At 47.6% G+C, this 20,093-nt stretch overlaps 1 protein-coding gene across 4 annotated transcripts in view; it reads right to left on the minus strand.

The window, feature by feature from the left end:
• Positions 1-214: 214 nt before the first annotated feature.
• The window catches only part of ZNF395 (zinc finger protein 395), a 48,142-nt gene continuing 28,263 nt past the window's right edge, over positions 215-20,093 (minus strand). For 3 of the 4 annotated variants that reach the window (XM_034766756.1, XM_034766755.1, XM_034766758.1), the window contains exons 5-10: positions 18,514-18,749; positions 17,557-17,657; positions 13,648-13,906; positions 10,707-10,799; positions 10,215-10,318; positions 215-6,119 (exon numbers count right to left, since the gene is read on the minus strand). In XM_034766756.1, the coding sequence (XP_034622647.1) occupies positions 6,008-6,119; positions 10,215-10,318; positions 10,707-10,799; positions 13,648-13,906; positions 17,557-17,657; positions 18,514-18,749 (905 nt within the window). In that variant the 3' untranslated portion in view covers positions 215-6,007. The remainder of the gene's footprint in view (positions 6,120-10,214; positions 10,319-10,706; positions 10,800-13,647; positions 13,907-17,556; positions 17,658-18,513; positions 18,750-20,093) is intronic. The other variant, XM_034766757.1, reaches the window with a different exon arrangement.

The raw sequence follows: 20,093 nt of genomic DNA on the forward strand, positions 1-20,093 counted from the left end.
AAAGAGGAGACTACAATCAGTAAACTGCTAAGATGGCTTTATTTGAAGTCTGCAAATTGTTCTAAGAAGGTCATAAAATAGGCTCTCTAATAAGATTTCTGGACCTCTCCACTTCCTGAGAGACACGACAGTCAAGTGATTAAGGTGCTAGGCTGTAACTCAAAAGACTTGGGGGTTCAATTCCTTACTGCGCCTCCCATGAGGTAGGGGCTTCTGAAAAATCCCAGTAGATGCCTATGTCTGGATCTTTAGAAATCTTGTCCTTAGTCTCTCTGGATCAGATGTATGTAAGTGCCTAACTCCCAATGAAATCAATGGGAATTAGATGGTGTCATGGGGTGACTGGGCCCCTTTAAGGGGGAGCTGGTCTGCACCTGGGGTAACTGCCCTGGGCTGGGGCTGATCTGAGAAGTTCAGCAAAGAAAGTTTTAGTGAACAGCTGGAGAGCTTGAGTGACTCTACTGGTTACACCTGGAGAGGGTGTGGCCAGTTAGGGAGGAGAGGAACTTAAGAAGAAATGCAAGGTGGAACTCCTCTTCGGGGGGGAGTCTGAAGAAGGACCTTGATATAGATCCCCCAAGTTGTCACACCCCATATCTGTACAATTTATAACTTCTGGTTGATACTACAAAGTTACTATAAAGTGGTTACCATGAAAAATGCTGTATCATAAATGTTCCTCCAGCTATGCTATCCACTATGGGCTAAGCAGGGCTGGATCACATCCTCTTAGTAGACCAGATACAACAGAAGGTCCTTAGAACTTAATAAGTGATAACGCCTTGGAACAGTGGGTGAGTTTAGGCCTACGGGGAAAACAGTTTTACCCTACCTCTCTGAAGGAAGGAACCAGAAGTGGAGAACAGAAAGGTACCAAGCAGAACAAAGATACCTACGTGTTAATGCTAGACTTTAAAGAACACAGAGGTTGGGTAGGTCAGGAGAAGAGTGAGACACACAGGAAGTTTGGGAAGAAGGAAGGAAAGACATGGATCAGTCAAGGTGAAAGTACTAGTAGTTGAGCTGGGGAGAAGACTCCATGTTTCAGAACCCAACGGTCCACAGCAGAAGGACCTGGTTGGTCCCAGAGGCTCTGACACCAGCCCAAAGAATGCCCTGGTGAAGAAACTGAGGCAGGGAAATGAGCATAGCTTTTTTTTATTTTTGTATGGATCTGTGTATCTCTTGTATGATTCAGTAAAGAGCAGCAGCGTTCGAGAACTCTGCGCAAAGTGTCTATTATATGTCACAACTACTATGCGTCCCCTGAGAGGGTTGAACGGTAACCCAGAAGGCTCACACTTTGGGTGCGGTTTTGGGAAGCGGAGTGTTTAAGCTACAAGGGGAGTCTGTGGTGTCTCAGCATTGGTTCCAGGCGCTGGGTAGTGGATGGCGAGGTCACAGCTCTCTGGAGGGAGTGTTAGAGGATCTGTGCTCCAAGAGTATGTGTAGGGAATCTCAAGATTGGAACAGTGCCTGGGCTCTGTTCAGACTCTGGAGGCTTAAAACACATCTGGGGATCAAGAAGGTTGGATTTCTCCTCATAGCAGCTGGTGAGGTGACCAGATTTGTGACAGGGGGAAAAGCGGAATAATCTTCAGGTGCCAAGATTAACTACAGGCGCGGGCCCCCTGGGGGGGGGGGGGGGGGCAGGACTTGAGGCCCTGCAGGTCAGTGTCCTGACAATAGGTCAGAGGACTAAAGGGAACTGGAAGAGAGACTGAAATCTCAAACTCATAAAGCTGGAAGGGAGTTGCTGTCACTGTTTCACTTGCTGTCACTCGGTGAAGAGACTGGAACTGAAGACCCCGGGTGGGGCAGAAGACTTTTTGGTTCCCTGTGTGTATTTTAATACTGATGAAGGACATTAAGGACACATGGCCCAAAAGGGGTGGGACTCTAGAGGGAGATAGCCAGAGGGCCAAGTACCCCACTACACGAGAGAGATGACTCCATCACAAGAGGGTTCTCCAGGACAGAGAGACGACAACGCCATAAGGCAGTGCTCTGGGATGGGGAGCCCCATAACAGGCATCTAGCACATTTAGAAATCTGGCTCTCTGTGTCTCAATTCTTTACCTATAAAATAGGAACACTAGCACTACCCTACCTCACAGAGGTGTTGTGAGAAAAAAATACATTAAAAGTTTCTGAGGTGCTCAGATACTACAGTAATGAGAGATGAAAACCTTAAACAGCAGAGCCAGGAATAAGAGATGAGGCATTTCTCTGGTTCCAGAACTGGGAATGAAAAAAACAACTAATAAAAATCAGAATCTGAACTTTTGGGGCCTCAAAAAAGACTTGTATTTGAATTGCAGGCGATGGTTCTAGTCAGTTTTACTTTAACCTTCCATAACTCGAGTGCAAAAAAACACAGTAGCACTTGCATGCAAGTAAGCAGCATCCAACATCAAGAGTTCAAACTGGGAGACAAGAGGTTTCCTTTCATAATTTTATCAGTGGGCACAGGTGTCAGCCTCAAAGGAAAACTGCAGTGTAACCCAAAAGATAGTTTAACCACTGCTTTTAAGAGCTATATATCCAATTCCGCAGCCCTTTCTCATGTGAGTAGTCCCACTGCAGTGCTGAGGTCACTGGGAGTACTCATACAAGCACTGCAAGAGTAGGCCCCTAGTGCCTGAAATACAATAAAGACGGATGATTAATAAACAGAAAGGTGCATTGGCGGGTTAGGATTCAGCCAATTCAAGTCAAGTAAAAACACCTGGAAATTAGACTGTTTTGAAGGTTTGTGGGGTTTTTACATTGTTTTTGATTAATACAAGAAGTTGGTTAAAACCAACCATTAAATCAACTGAAACATTTAAAAAGAAATAGAAAATATTTTAGAACGGCCCGATTTTCAACTATGTCCTGTCAGGGTTCAAGTAGGGAAGCACAATTCTTCACCATGAAAATGGCAGCCCCAACTGACTATCATCAACCCCTTTCTCTGAATGGTACTTCTGAGGCAGAGCAACCACTGTGTCTGAAATCTCTTTTGAAATGTCATTCCTTTACAGTATTTAGTCAAATATAATACCTCCCTGGGGCTTAATAACACCGGTTATGACAAATCACTGCAGTTTTCCTTTAAAGGTCACCTGTTCAGCAACTTGTCTGCTTTCATAATCCATATTTCTTACATTAGACTAAGCCAGTGGATCTCAAACTGCTAGCTCTTTATGGTGGTCATCTGAGTAAGAGTCACAGTGGAGGGACTGAAGTGTAAGAGAGGGCCTCTTAAGGACTCCTTCCTTCATAAAGTGTCTGAACCGCAGTTACTGAAGGAATCCCATTGTCTTCAATGGACTTTGCATCAGACCCACATGGACCCAGGTAGAGAACCTGACCCTATTGAATCAGACCTAGCTGATTCCATTGGCTCAGACCCCACTGGAGAACCAGTGGACTAGGTAAAAAAAAAAACAAAAAAAAAAACAAATAGGGAGGAGACACACTCACTTTGTTCCTGCTTCCCATAGGCCAATTTGGCATCCACCAATTTAACAGCATGCAGAAGACTGGGTTCTAAAACAATATACTGTATATATGTACAAAATTACAAAAAAAAAAAATACCAACAAGCACACCCATATATAACCCCCTTTGACTGCACCACCTGCCCCTTTATCAACCAGGCTCACGTTGAACCGGGAGGAAACAACACCTTCCTGGTCACATGAACTGATTTTACAAAGAAAGTGTAGTCAATCATATGGTCCTTAAAAATACACCAGGCTTGTTTCTGCCTTGCCCATGGGTTGAGGTCTGCAGTTTATGGCCTATGATTATCAAAAACGCAGCAAAAAGTCCAATGACCCCCTTCCCACCCACGCCCATTAATACAAAACCCTCAACTCTGACTGCAGCCGAGTTATGCACAACATGGACCACATGGCTGGTGTGTAGCTGCCATTTTGTATTTACAAACAAAACAGACTTCACAGCGCCAGGATTCTCTGCACAACAGAGTGTAGCACTTGAATGGCTTTAGTGACAGGGGCATTCCTTGCCCCGTTAAGAGAAACCACGGCTCCTTAGCGACTATGCCAGAGCACTTTTGTGACACCCACTGAGTTCAACATGATCAAAATGGCACACTCCGGGGGAGTGTCCCAGTCAACCCTCACTGCTACCATCGCATGCCGTACTGGGTTCAATTATGGAAACAACCACTGACTCCCCAAGACACAAAATGGGGACGTATGGAACAAAATTCTTTGCCTTTGTGCTCCGAGGCCACACAGTGAGATGGACGGAGACACTGACACTAGCATCCTGGTCGCCAGGGTCCTGTCCATGCAGGGCCAAACTTCCACAGGACAGCTCACTGTGCCATGGGATGCACTCTGCTGCTCCTCACAGCAGCTGCAATGTGTGTGCTGGTATTGTGGCTGGACTACACTTGCTGCCAAGTGGCTTTTCACAGCTCAGACAGTAGATTGGGCACTTCCTACATGTGGTTGATCAGTCATGAGAGCAAAGACCAAAAACAATAAAAATTGGACCTGACTGCTGGTGGTGAATTAAATGGTGGTCTTCTCCAAAATCAGAGGGGCCTCTGGAACCTTTGATCTTTCCCTCCAGCTCTCCCAACCCCTCCCCCGGCAATTCCAGAAAGACTCCTTGGGCTTGATTCTTCTCTTATTTAAACTGTGCAAGTCAGGAGTAACTCCCCTGAAGTTACACTGCTATAAGTGAGAATCAGGCAAACAGGGACAAATTCTACCCCATGAGGACGGTAAACTGTACACAAAGACAGATCATCAAACCAGAAACATTTGAATCATGTAAAGAGAATATGAATTTTTAAAAAATGAAAGCCAGAAAGCTGGGTTCAGACATCTTTCACACTTCAGAATTTCGTAACATACCTATCTATGATGCTCATTCAGCTAATGACATAAGCACGTGCTTATCTTTAAGCATGCAAATAATCCCAACTCCTTCAGCATGTACTTTAGTCCCACTGATTTCAACAGAATGTAAAAATGTATGTAAGCATTTTGCTGAACTGGGGGCCTAAATTTGTGTGTGTCCATCCTTTTTAGTCCTCTTGGGTTAACAATATTGATCCTGCCAACTTTGCAGAAAGCTACATCAGGTTTCAAAATAAAAACCCATTCCCTGTAGTTTAAAGAGACACTGTTAGACCCAAAATTTCTGTTTTTCAAAGAAATAAGTTGTTTTCATGAATCTAAGATGAACAAAAAAATTAGTTTCATTTAAAAAAAAATTTTCAATTAAAATATAAAAATATATGTAGATGTATATTTTAAGATTTCAACATTGCTGCTGCAGATGTATCAGAACACATAAAAACCAGGAAGTGAAACTGACCGGAGACATAGCAAGTCCAGCTTTACTGTCAGAGCTGAGAGCTGTAAAAAGCAAACACAGTATCATTGGTAAAAAGCAAAGGAAAGAATTTTAAATTCCTCCCATTCCAATAATTTAAGGTGTTACTAGTAAAGCATGAACATAATTTTCCTTTTTTGAACTATGATTATTCTTCTGATCGTGTCCCTTTAAACAACAGCAGACTTCGAGCTTTCTAGCCAGTCAAGTAACAGAGAGAGATGATCCTCACCTCCTTATCCCAGCTACTGACCTGAAAGTTCAGTAGACTTGACTGTTGAGCTGGGAGATCAGTAAAAAGTTCTTTGGTCCCTGGACCACCAAATAACAAGTCTCCTGTGAACACCAAGCAACCAGCTCTCTTTCTTTCCTTCCCTATTTTTACTATAAAATGGGAGTTTAGTTTTGTTTTTAAAAACATTTGTAAAAAACCCACAGAAAGTGTAAAAAATTAATAAATCCAGCTGACATACAATATACAGAACTTGGAATTTACATGCAGCTCTTGAGATCTCTGCTGAAGCCACAGGAGATAGATACCTCCAAGTTTGCTGTGCCCTGGTTGCAGTAATGACCAACTTTGGGTGCTCTCGGCTGAGAGAGAGAGAGAAAGAAATTCAATACTCCTGAAATGTTCATGTGTTCAATCCAGGAACCGCTGGCAGGCCTTTTTCCACCGGCAGGCCGTGCACCACTGATCTCGGTGCTCAATTCCATACACTTTACGGCATTTCTTGGCTTCGCCACGGACTTTTCTGCAGCGTGACAAAAATAACCCAGAGGGTGACATGGTTATTAAAGCATTACAGAGCTCAGGGGAGAAAAGAGCGTGTGCGACGCAATGCAAGGTTGAGCTAAACCTGAGGAGGAAGCCTCAGTGTGAACAAAGCATTAGACATTCACAGTAAACAGCAATCCTGCAATAGCAGAGGGATGGGCTGAATCCACTGTACCATCTCTTTCCTATGGGGCAGCTTCTAGAATTCTAAGGGCTTGTCTGCACTTGAAATGTTACAACACCGCAGTTGCACCTACACTGCTAGAGCACTTCAGTCTAGACACCACATATGCTGGCAGGAGGGAACCTCCCGTAGGTGTAGGTAATCCATCTCCCTGAGAGGCAGTCGCTAGGTCAACGCAAGAATTCTTCTGTTGACCTAGCACTGCCTACACTGGGGGTTAGGTCAGCTTAACTGTGGCTACGTCTACACTTGCAGATGTAGAGCGCTGGGAGTTGAACCAGCCCTCTGAGACAGCAGCAGGGAAAGCGCTGCTGTGTGTTCACACGGTGCTCCTTGTGGCTGTGGAGCATGTCCACATTAGCAGCTCTTGCAACGCCACAGAGAGCAGTGCATTGTGGTAGCTATCCCAGCGTGCAAGTGGCTGCAGTGTGCTGTGGAAAGGGTTTGCAAACCATGGGGGGCAGCATGTGTCAGCATGCTATCTTGTAAGTTCAGACAGTGGCAGGGGGAAGCCTGACATCGACCCCCACCCCTCTCTCACACAAACACACGCACGCACGCCTCTGCCGCAGGAGCATTCCACAGTAATGGTTTGCTTTTTGTCCCGGAGCAGACAAGCATGCCGGCAGTCAGAAACGGAGCTTTAAAAGGGAATATCCGCATTCCTGCAGCCGAGTTCAAAACAATGACCTGAGTGGCCACTTGACTTCAGGGGATTATGGGATGCTTCCGGAGGCCAATCACAGCACAGTAATGCAACACGTCGTCCACACTGACACCCTGGGCGCAGCAAGCTCTATGCTTCTCGTGGAGGTGGATTACCAGGAGCGCTCCAGCCGCGGAGTCCGGGCGCTCTAAGTGCCTTGCCAGCATGGACACCTCAGGAGTTAGGGTGCCCAGGGCTGATTTAATGCGCTCTAACTTGCAAGTGTAAACAAGGCCTGAGTCTCTCAAGGGTGTGGATTTTTCACACCCCTGAGTGACGTAGCTGGGTTGACCTAACTTTTTGCTGTAGACCAGGCCTACGTCAAAGTCCAAGGAAAGTGGAAATTCAAACCAAAGGGTTTCCTTCTTTTCAGCAATACTAGTCATCTCCATAGCACCATTATTAGAATTCTAATACAGAGGAAGGCTGGTCTTATCGTTAAGGTACTGGACTGAGATTCACGAGATAGAGGGTCAATTCCCAGCTCTGCCACAGACTCCATGTGTGATCCATGGCAAACCACTTGATCTGTGTTATGAACTCCCTTTGTAAAATGGGGATAACACCACTTCCTTTCTCCCACACTTCATTTCTCTTGTCTATTTAAATCATAAGCTCTTTGGGTCTCTTACTATGTGTATTATAGATAATGCCTATGTATAATAGGGGTCTTCACTGATCTTAGTTGGGGCAATAATTCAAATACATAATAATACCCGCTTTCATTCTGAAGAGTCACAAAGCAGCAGACAAACTACATACACCTCTACCCAGATATAACGCGACCCGATATAACACGAATTCGGATATAACGCGGTAACGCAGCCCTCCGGGGGGGCGGGGCTGCACACTCCAGCGGATCAAAGCAAGTTCAATATAACGCGGTTTCACCTATAACGCGGTAAGATTTTTTGGCTCCCGAGGACAGCGTTATATCGGGGTAGAGGTGTACAGAGTTCAGTCATCCACCATTGAAATGCAGTCACCTCTGGGGTGGAGCGTGGCAGCTGCTCTGTACCAGCAGTGCTACACAAGAGTTTTTAGGAGGAGAAATAAAGAATAGTGTTCCCAGTTATTAGGTATTTAGGCAAAGCTATTACATGCAGACAGCAAAGAGGAAGAAGTTGCCAAGTGTACAACAGCTTGCTGGATTGAAGGGACACACTGGAACAGATATGGGCCTGACATAAATTAGCAGGGTGGGAAAGTCTGATGGCTTCACCTGAAGGCTAGTCTCCAGAAATCAGAGAACCAAAGTATGGTACAGTGGAGGTCCGTTATTTATATACTGCCACACATAGCTCCAGGCCAGAGCTGGGGCTGGCAGAAAGTACATCGTCATTTCCCTTTTTTAAACAGGAACAAGATGGAAGGGGGCAGAGGACAGCAACTGACCCCTCAGATTTGGGGCCCCAGAGCAACAGGAGCCTTCTGGGATGGGAGATACTGAGGCTCCTGCAGGAGATTCACACAGCTTTTGAAATATGGACAGGTCAGCTCTGGGCTTTGCTGAGGAAGGCCCCCAGGGTAATCCTGGACTATACAGGAATGCACCTGGTCTCCTGAACGTGTGAAGGCTTCTTGGGTTTCGGGTGTTTTCTCAGGAACATGGGGCAATTCCCCTGCAGGGCACTAACCTACTCCGGGGACCACGAGTGTAGATCCCTGCCCAACGTAGAGTTATGCTGGTGTGACAGCACCAGGCCTGTCACCTGGATGCACATTAGACATGTGTGGACTACTCTGTTAATGTCTTATACAAGGCTAAAAAGGTTGAGTTGAAGACACCTATTCAGGCAAAAGCCCCAGCAAGGAAGCTATGCAGGCTGGAAGGGTGATGAGACTTTAACCAATACAAAATAGCCACAGGAGAAGATTATATGCCTCTAAAACATCCCCATCAACATCTCACCATCCTAGATCACGCAGTCCCTGAGCATCAATGTTTTCTACAGTGCCCAAAAGCATGCTGGGCACCTCAGAGGAACATATCAAAAGACAAGGTGCTGATGCCAGTTTCCAAGCTAACCGGGGACATGACACAGGAAGGACAAGGTCTGTAGAGAGGTCACAGGATGACCCAGTTTGGGAATGTGCACATCTGGAGGTTTCATTACCTATCATTCTTATTATTTTAATTCACGCTTCTTTAAGCCAGATAGTCAAGAGAGTTCAAAACGAGGCTCCTGGGCCACGAGAGGCTGGTGGCTTGGTTAGCAGGGACTGGCAGAGGTTGCATGGAAGAGGCTTAGGAAATACAAGGCTGTCCTCCTGTGCAGAGTGGAGGAGATAGGAGGAAACTTGGTAGGAGACAAGGCCAGAGATCTGGGCTAGGGCAGAAGTGAGTCAATAATAGTTGGCCCCTGGACAGCACTTTCTCTCTGGGGATCTCAAAGAACTCTGGGGACATTATTTGTGTTACCACAGCTACTCATGGACCAGCACCCCACAGTGCAAGGTGCCATACAAACACAGAACAAAGATGGCTGCTGCCACAAACCGCTTAGCCTCACTAAGTTGCTGGGGAAAATATTATTATTATCCTCATTCGGGAGATGGGGAAACTGAGGCACAGAGCAGTTAAGTGATTTGCCCAGGATCACAGAGAGTCTGTCGCACAGTTGGGAAGAGAACCCAGGTCTTCAGTCCCATGTTTCCCCCAAAAGGAGAGTTACAACCATCTTTCATACCACCGAAAGACTTTCAAACAAGAAGTTTTTCCATCTAAAAACTCTCATCACCTAAAGGCAACAAGGGATGTGGTTAAAAGGAGAGCCCCACTTGGTACTTTTACATTTCAAATGCTTTAACTGCTTTTCCTTTTTTGTGTGCATCTTTAATAAAAGGTTAAAAGGATGTTTAAATGGTGTGTTTGCCATGGTACTAAGTCTCTCTACCAAACCCCGAACCTTGTTTAACACTGTTTCATGTTGGTCAGTGACAGGGTCAGGTTAACACCTTTGACTCTTTGGGCCCATACAGCCCACCTAAATTAATACAACACAACCACAACAGCATCCTTCCTCCCTCACTGTCCCATCTGCAATGGTGTAACCACACCCAACTGTCCTTGTGCAGGATGTGGTATCTGCTCATTACTTTCTATGCTAACACTCTCTCTTCTCCAACAGTACCAGGGCAGCATGGTCCCCACCCTGCTTCCCCTCCCTGCAAACTCTTACCTGGTGCCACTGGGAGCCCTGGGAGGAGACGCGACGATCAGGTGTGACTTCAGCATTGGTGTTGGCTGTTGGTGTTCACTGAAGCTCAGTGATCTGCTTCGAACCTGCACATGAGAATCAATTCCAGATCTATGAGTCATCACACACATCAGACAGAGTTCGCTCTCTGCTGAGGAGGTCTGTCCAGTCAGACGGATCCAGCCCAGCCTCTGTACACAATAGCCCATGGAGACTGATTTTACTGCATGCATAAAGCAGCACAGAGAACAGATATGTTCTTGCATAGCTCAACCCATGGGATGCCATGTCCTCTGAGTCGGTGGCAATGCACAGATCTCCCCTCAGACAGCACATAAGCTTCAGGGAGTGACAAAGGCTAAACCAGGTTCTCTTTAAAACTCCCACTCCCTATGCCCTCTCACCCCCACTCGATCACCCTTTCAAAGGTGCTGTGCAATTAACCGTGTAAAGAGCCAAGCAAGCAGGACTCACTGGGGAGAGAGAAGGGATGGTGGAGGTGGCAGCAGCCCAGCTGATGCTGGTGAATATGTGTGGTGACACCGGAATCTGAATTGATGGCAAGGCCTGTAGAAGGAAAGGGGAGCAAAGGTTAGTGGTTTAATGTTAACCCTTCAGAGGCAGTGTTGGTAACTGTAAGGACAAGGGAGCCAGGACTCCTGGGTTCCATCTGACTATCACTGGCTCACTGGGTGAATTGGCCAAACACCTTAACTCCCGAGCCTCAATACCCCTCCTCCCTGACTCTTGCGCTCTTAACCACGCAGCCTGCATGTTCTCTTAATGGAGTTTTTAAAGGATGTTTCTTAGGTCAATTCCTTAACCTGGAACGATTTCACTAGGTCCCACCAGAACACCTTCTCCAGGACCCTTACAAGGTCTGCGGAAGAGGGCACCTGACCTGCCAGCCACAGGAGCTGTGGGATATCAGCCTTCAGAGCCCCTGCTCCAGCACAGACTCTGCGCTGCACTGGGCAGACACCTAGCACAGCTGCTGGCCTGCTACAGAGCCCAGAGGCAGAGTCCCCCACCCTTAGCAGGGCTACACCTTCAGTTCACTTTTCAGCATGCAGCCTCGGCACCCATATGCACACAGCAACCCTCCTTACGATTATTTATTTGTATTATGGTAGTGCCTAGAGACCCCAGCCAAGATCAGGGCCTTATTGTGGTAGGTACATACATACACATATACAGCACAAAGCAGCCCCAGCCCTGAAGATAGGCACTAAAGAGACAAGACAAAAGGGGAGGAGAGGAAAGATTATCCTCATTGTACAGATGGGAACTAAGGCACGCAATTAGGGGTAACATTTCCAAAAGTGATTTAGAAGCCTAAGTCCCATTTTTACAACAGACTTCGGCTCTGAACGCCAATGAAATTTAAACTCCCAAGTCATTTAGGGCACTTTTGAAATTTTTACCCTTAAATGACTTGCCCAAGGTCACACGGACTCTGTGGCAGAGTCTAGAATTGAGTCCTAATCTCCCCAGTCCCAGCCTAGTGCCATGACTATGGGGCAACCCTTCCTCTCCAACCTTAACTGCTCTCTTTCTGTGCAAGGGGTACTGCTCACGCACAGCGGGCTGCTTTCTTTCCTTCCAAACAAGCTGCCCCAGGGCGCTGAGAAACGTTTCCCCCTGAAGCGGATTTCTCCAAGGTAGTTACACAAATTTCAATTTCAGCCCCCACCTGATTGGGCTGTGAGGCTAGTGAGAAAAATGTTACAAGATTCCCTGCCCCTCCCACATACCCCTATGCGTATTCTCCCCCCCACCCCCTTACTTCAAACAACAGGATACATTTTTTTTCCTTCAGACTTTCCACACAACCCAGTTTCCCCTCAGGCAGAGACCACGCCTGAAAGGTGAAAGTGACTGAAGACAGGGAGTTACAGTGGAAATGCTTATGCATTGTCCCCTCTGTAACACAGGAATATCCTGGGCTGTAAGGCCTGGTCTGCACAGTTTCTCACCAGTATTACTTGGTTGGGTAGGGGTGTGATTTTTTTTTTTAACCTATGTAGTTATACCAGTACAAGCCCTAGCGTGCAAATAGATATAAGGTGCCGTATATCAGTAGAGCGTATTCCCCTCCCCATACAGGAATAAGCTACACCAGCCTAAACACGCCTACACTCGTATAACACCATAAGCAATAGGACAGCTGTATCGCTTTAACTAAACTGATATAAAGAGGTACCCTTGTGTGTGTGTGTAGAGAAGGCCTAACAGTTTTAGCAGGGAACTGCAAGTGATGCAGTTACATCGGATCCCCATGCTGCCCACGTATTTAAAGGCATTTGAACTGGGACTCCTAATACCCAAGATGTGCAAGGATCTGGTATAGTTACATTCCTGGTTGTGTTTTATTTGCATACATAGGGACATGCTGCATACCACCAAGCTGGCTAATTACAGGGTGGCTGGAAACTAGAGTGCTCATAGCAAGAGAATGACTGCGTTATATAGACTGGAGAAAGAAATCCACCAATCATTTAAACAAAGAATTACGGATCCTCAGCTCCATGGTTATGAGGACTACTCAGGCTAGAGACTCTTGCCTATATGCTCGGGGTATTACTGATCGCCATATTTGGGGTCGGGAAGGAATTTTCCTCCAGGGTAGATTGGCCGAGCCTCTGGAGGTTTTTCGCCTTCCTCCGCAGCATGGGGCAGGGATCACTAGCAGGAGGGTCTCAGCCGATTGAAGTCACTAAAACACAGGACTGGGGACTTCAACGGTAGAGTACAGGGAAGGGTCTTGCGGCCTGCAGCATGCAGGGGGTCAGACCAGATGATCATAATGGTCCCTTCTGACCTTAATGTCTATGAGTCTATGAGACTAGCCAGCAGGTAGGACGACATCAAGGCTGCAAATATTTACAAGACATAATGAAGTTCCTCCCATATGCTGTCTTGCAGTATGAAAATCAGGGAAACACTGGATCAAAACTAAGTAAATTTGAAACCAACAAATCAAAATACTTTATGTCACCTATAGCCAATCTGCGGAACTCACTGCAGCAGGAGTTACAGTCAAATATTGTGGCTGGATTTTAAAACAGAACTGGATCATTTTAGAATCACTAACTTCTGTAGCTAACCAAGCCAAAACAACAAGGAGAATCAGACCATTAGCTGATCAACTGCTGGGTCCAGGAAGGAGATTTTCTCCTTCCTTCCAACCAGTACAGAATATACTATGTGTTATTTTCTCTGATGCATCAGGCACTGGTCACTGCCAGAGGCAGGACCCTGACCTTGATGGACCAATGGTCTGATGTGGTAAGGAAGATTCTATAAGTAACCAGCTGGTTTCTGAGCCTTGTCACTAGATATGAAAACAAATGCCCCCTAAGAATGAGGATGCCAGATGCCACTCCATCATTGTTTCCATGAGTGGCCAACATACCTGATAGGCATGATCAGCCTGGATATGCCAGAAGGAACTGGGGGCAGACTGACTGAGGGCACTGTTTGGGAGGTGAGACTCCAAGGTTGCTTGGTCCAAAGCCAAGGCTTCTGGCTTGGCTAGGGCCTGCTGGATGACAATGGGCGAGGACCCAAAGGTGGGGCTGGTGGCAGACTCCGGAGCAGCTTCTTCTTTCACCTGAACTTCGGTGTAGTAGAAATCTTCCTCCCTCCTCCGCTGGTCAGAGTCTGCGCCATCTCTGTGGTGGTTTAAAAGGGAAAAGGGTATGAGTCAATAACCACGCTACGTAACTCCCCCTTCCAATCAGACCTGTGTGAGGTGCCAGCATGAGGTGGATGGCAGCACTCAACCAATGAGCTATAAAAAAAAAAAAAAAAAAAAAAATCACAGGTTCAAGACCTGCCCCAGTTTCAAGCTCATTCTCAGAGCTGACAGTGAGGTGGGGTCACCCTTGCGGAGGGTTCTCTTCTTCAATTATGCTGTTAAACCAAGGTCTCTTTGGCCCGGCTCGGATTAAAGATTCCACGCACTTTTCCAAGAGACCAGGTGTCCTGGCCAACACTTCCTCTGCCAACAAAGCAAGTTCTGATGCTCAAGACAACAGTGAGCTATTGCTCCGTGCAGGAATGCTGACGGGCTTGCCCACACCAGTCGTACTGAAACCCGGAGAGCTGGCTGGTCCCCAAATGGAGATGCAAAGGGCTATGAAATAATCACATAGCAGCACCAGCACATGCTGACCCAGTAAAACATTGTAACGCAACATCCGCATGCAGTTCTGGCAATATTCTGTGACCCCCGTTCATACCATCTACGTTTCCTGCCACCATATCCAGTGCTGTTAGCTGCTTTTGGGAAATGAATATTTTTCCTTTCTCCCTTTCCTGGCTGCATAAAGATTCAGTTACTTCGGTTCCTTTGCTCAGCATCGCCTGTGTTGTGTCATGTACATCAGAAAGTACGGAAGACGTGTCAAGCAAACCTTTGGACTCTAAGGGTACATCTACACAGCATTTTAGAGCCTGCTGGAGTGAGCATCCCAGACCTGGCTGACAGACTTGGGTTAACGGGACTTGCGTGAGAGCTGCATAAATAGCTGTGTGGACAACGCTTTGAAGCTGGGGCTGAAACAGCAACTTCAAAGCGGTGTCGACACAGCTGTTTTGTTAACCTGGGCTGGGAGGCTTGCTCTTGAGGGCTCCAAAATGCTGTCCAGACATACCCTGAAGCTTCAGGGTATCAATGGTCTACAGTCACTGCCCCAGTAATATTTAGCACGTATATGGGAAGGTGCCTTATATCTTCAAAGGGATTTAGAAGTATTAACTAGTTAAATAGACATCTTCCGCTTCAAAATCTCACTGCTTACTAATTTTGTTTTATCTGTCATTGTTGCAAATAAAACCCGAGAGGAGCGTAGGAAAGAAATTAGAAAAAAGAGGTTTTTTCTCTATATTGCCAGCACGTTTATTTTGTGCACCTGACAGTATTTCGTGTTTTGTCACTTTCCCCACGTCCTCTGTATAGACAGTTTCCCCCATTGTTTGTTTGGAGCGGTCACATGGAAACAAGGCGAGAGAAAAAAACATTTCACAAAACAGGAAAATGTGAGGCTGTAAAACCACATTAGCATGGGGGACTGAGTGGCAGTCATGGGTTTTTAGAATGGACAACACCACGATATCCCTACAAGAAGGGGAAGAATTATCCCCATTTTGCACATCGGGAAACTGAGGCACAAGGGGACGGACAGACTGTGACTTGCCCACGGCCAAGGAGTTCCTGGCTCCCAGCCCTATGTTCAGACACAGCTTCTCTTCTGTGATAAGTTGTACAGTACAACAGGGAGACCATGGAACACAAAAATTAAACTAAAACCAACTTCCATTTGAGGGCTGGATTTTTTTTTGAAACATTAGCAAAGCAGGAGGTTTGACGGGACGTTAGCTTCCCCTGCGCGTCCTGCTCTTGTGTGATATAAGCCTCTTTCCTCACTGTACCACACTTACTGTATAAATGCAGGAGTGTCACACTTTGCGGCTTGTGCTTGTATCAGTCGGACGGGGCAGCAAGGGGCCCCCCTGGCTGGAGGTGCAGCCACTTATTCTTTACTCTGGGCCCTTGATGGGCTGGGAGAGAGGCACTTACAGCTCATTCATGTCCCACCTTTACATTCCTTCGCTTTAGGGAATTTGCAATGCCTGGAGAACCAACCCTGAATTGCCACTAGGGGGCCCCGCCACAACAGAAACAGGCCTTAGGTGAACTGAGCGACTATGCATCTGACAAAGTGGGTATTCACCCACGAAATCTTATGCTCCAACACGTCTGTTAGTCTATAAGGTACCACAGGACTCTTTGTAGCTTTTTACAGATCCAGACTAACACAGCTACCCCTCTGATACTTGATTATAGCAGGGGTTATCAAACTGGGGGTCAGGACCCCTCAGGGGGTCACGAGAGTATTACATGGGGGGTCGCGAGCTGTCAGTGTCCACCCCAAACCACACTTTGCCTCCAGCATTTATAATGGTGTTAAATATATTAAAATGTGTTTTTAATTTATAAAGGGGGGTTGCACTCAGAGGCTTGCTATATGAAAGGGGTCATCAGTACAAAAGTTTGAGAATCACTGGACTATAGTCATTACTTGAGTTCTGGTCAGTTAATTAGCAGCTTAAAGAGGAGCATAAAGCAAAGGGCTTGTTTCCAAGAAATACCAGTTTTAACTGTCTTAGTTCCTACTACCCGGGGAGAGGTGGGGGGGGAAGGACCTTAAAGATACATCCCATCTCCCCTTCTCGATACCCCCTCAATCTCCATCATTGTTATTTATTTGTATTTTAGCTGTGTCCAAAGGCCCTAAACAGAATTAGGGCCTCCCTTGTGCCAAATGTAACGCACTGGTCAGTAATGCATTCCCCTCTGTATGAGCCTGATGCAACCTCACTTCCCACCCAACTCTTAGCTCGGGCTGCAGAGACTCATAATTTTAGCTCTGGAGGCCCCCAGTTCGCTCCCAGGTGTTGGCCAAAGCGGCAGCCATCACACAAACAAACAATTCCTGTCCCAAAGCGCTTCTGCTTTAAAATAGACAAGACAGAGAGGCTGGAGAAAAGGGATGCAATGCACGAGCAGAATGATGGTTGGCAAATCTACCTTTTCTTATTGTATTCTTGGGTGAAGGTGGGGGTGGAAGGCAGGAGGAGAAGAGTTAACAGAGCAAGGGAGCAGGAAACGTGAGGGAAGAGGGACACAGAGAGATGGGGGAGGGAGAAAAGGATGGAAAGATGGAGAAGAGCACAGAAGGGAAGGGCACGGGGTGGGCAACGCAGCCCTGAGCTACTATATCCAGCCCATCCCGGTGGTGTCCAAGAGGGACAGGGCTCGGGGAAGGCTGGAAAGCAGGTTATGGCAGCCACCAGCCATCTGGGCCAGCAGCAATTCTCTAGCCAGGGTAGCTTCCTGCCCTCCCTACTAGTCCAAGCAGCAGGTTTAGTGGAGATCAAGTGCAGCAGCAAATCCTTTGGCATCTGCCCTAAGCGCTGGTGACAGGAACTCTGCACCCACAGCTCTGGAGACTGACGTGCTTTACCCACCAAGCTCCAAACTCACTTCATACAAAAACAACAAGGAGTCTGGTGGCACCTTAAAGACTAAGATTTATTTGGGCATAAGCTTTCGTGAGTAAAAACCTCACTTCTTCGGATGCCAGGGCAGTACCAGTTTGACACCCAATACATCCTCAATTGGGAGACTATGTCCTGCCAAATCGATTCCATCTTTTAATTCTGTGAGCCTGTGGAATTCCTTCTTCCTTCAGCCCCCTCTCTCTTCCCCCCCGGCCCTGCTTAGGTTCTGCAGGTTAATCATCATTCAAGGTCTTACCCAAGGTGCTGGGTCTTGATGTGACGCTTGATCCCGACAATGGAGCGCAGGACTTTACCACAGTTTGGCCACAGGCACTTGTACATCACCTTCACCGAGTTCTAGGAGAAAGACAGCCCCATGGCATGGAAAGGTTACTTCCTAGCCCAGCTCAGAAGGGACAGAAACAGCCTCAGAGAATTAAGATTCACTCAGGATCACTGAAAACAGGCTCCACGATGCTGCCCTTTTGTCCCATCCACCCCACACACAATCCTGGGCCTCCCTGGCCCTCTCAAGGTGCCAGTCCACAGAGGTGCCAAGTTTCAGCCAGACACAAGGAAGACGCCGATTGTCTGGATTTACATCCCCCCTCCCATCCTGCCCGTTTCTCCCTTTCCGCTCCTCTTTCTCTTGCCCTAAAGTTTACATCAAAGCTGCTTGTTGCCCATACATTCCTTCCCTCCTCCCTCCGGCCCCTTTGATGATCAGTGTGCCTGCTCCACCTGGCCCATGTGGACAGAGCACAGAACTGAGCTGAGAAAGAGCTCGGTGCATGGAACAGAGCACTCCCCTGACCCACCCCTGGCTCCCTACTCTGGCCATAGATATCAGGCAAAGTGGGAAATGCTGGTGAAGGACAGGAGTGAATGGGAGCAGGGAGCACTCTGGAGTCACTAGCAGGATCTGGGGAGATGGCAGGCAACTGACCCTTGGACTACTGTCTCTTCTTCCCCGCCAATCCCCTTTGTATCCCTGGGGTCTCTTCCCCTCTCCCATCCCCAGCATCCCTTCTGCTCTGGGATTTCAAGGTGAAGCTTGCCAAGGGTTAGTAAGAGGCACTTTGCTTCCGCTCTCTCCTGCTAGCTTCAGAGACAGGTGAAACTTACAAACACCTTGTCAGTTTCACTGGGCAGTGCAGATCCCATGACTGCGAGTTCACAGCAAAGTTCCCCCTGCCCCTCCTGCCCTCGGTACCTTTCTCTTTCTTGGGGCAGGCTCATCGAGAAGAAAGGGATCCGAGTCGGTCTCAAAGCCGTCGTCAGCCTGAGGGGAGCTCAAGGCCTCACTCGAGTACTTGGGGCTGGCTTCAGGATGCGGGGGTGATGGGGTGGAGATGTCACTGCCGCCACTCCAGTGCCCGCTGGTGGTGCTGCTGCCGCTGTCTGACACGTCGCCACTCTCCTTCCATGAGTCGCAGGCTGCCTGGGACGCTGAGTCAGGGGAAAAGAGGAGAAGGGAACAGACATTAAAACCAATAGGCACAAACATAGCTCCTGCCTGCGGGATGCGGTAGCTCTGCTCCCAGCCCCCTGCCCCTCTCCAGTCGGTCTGTTCAATTACCTCCATCTTGACTAACACCCAGGATTGAATCACGGACCTCTGAAGCTACAAGCATCCGTCCCTACAGCTCGACCAAGCACCAGGACCTGTAACACTCACATCCTCTGTGGATCAGACATGGTGGGGAGACACATAACGCACTTTCCCCGGGGTTACGTCGCCATTAAGGATGTTGTGGACGCAATCAGAACACAGACCTTTGGCCCAAAACTTAAACCACAGGCCTCAGGATCAAAACATGTGTAACATTTACCTTCTCCCTACTGCACAGGACTGCGAACCAGGAGCCCTGGAGTCTATGCCCAGCTCTCTCAACGCTTCACTGCGTGGCCCTGTGCCTCCCTCTGCCTTTGCATCTCCTTCCGTAAAACGCAGCTAATGCTGCCTACCTCACAGGATTCATTTAATCACTGTCGTAAAGCGTTTTGAGAGCCCTGGATGGAAGATTTCAGAGAAGAACAGAGAATCTTCCTCCTCCTCCAACAGTTCTGCAGCTACAGGTTCTAGCCAGGATGGCAACAGGAGGGCTGAAATACCACAATAAAGCCTCTCTCACATCATCACTGGCCCAGCCGGAACTGGGAATCTGGTTTGGCATGGAGATTTACTCCCCCAGGAAGCAAAAGGCTCCATCGACCTGAAGACAAACTTTTCCCCAGATGGCACAGAAGGCTGATTATATCAGGATTGGAAGAGACCTCGGGAGGTCATGTAGTCCAACAGACCAATCCCCAGATCTCTAAATGGCCCCCGAAGGATTGAACTCACAACCCTGGGTTTAGCAGGCCAATGCTCAAACCACTGAGCTATCCCTCCCGCCAATGTCTCAATAGACACTTGCAGCGTCTTTTTCAATTAAGGGCACGGAAGCTGCTGGGCTGTTCAGCGAGACACAGCTGCTCTCTAGGGGAATGCACATTATAATGTAGTGGCCCAGCTGCCCTGCATGCACTCTCTCCACGGAAGAGCTTAGCTGTGCCTTTAGTGACGGATGGTCTGAATGCAAGTTCATTTATTCCGCTTTAACCCGGTTTCCGTTTCCAAGCGTTCTGGGCAGGGCTGTGGCAGAGACTCTCAGGCCTAGCCCCTCGAGGGCTTGCCTGTTGCTAGTTAGAGCCAAGTCCCCGGGCAGAGAGTGAGCCCAGTGGCAGGACATGGCCATTTCCCACAGCTGCAGACGCCTATTTTTAACCACCTACATCCACTTGACTACT

This window comes from Trachemys scripta, chromosome 3 (assembly GCF_013100865.1).
Source record: "Trachemys scripta elegans isolate TJP31775 chromosome 3, CAS_Tse_1.0, whole genome shotgun sequence".
Lineage (NCBI taxonomy): Eukaryota > Metazoa > Chordata > Testudines > Emydidae > Trachemys > Trachemys scripta.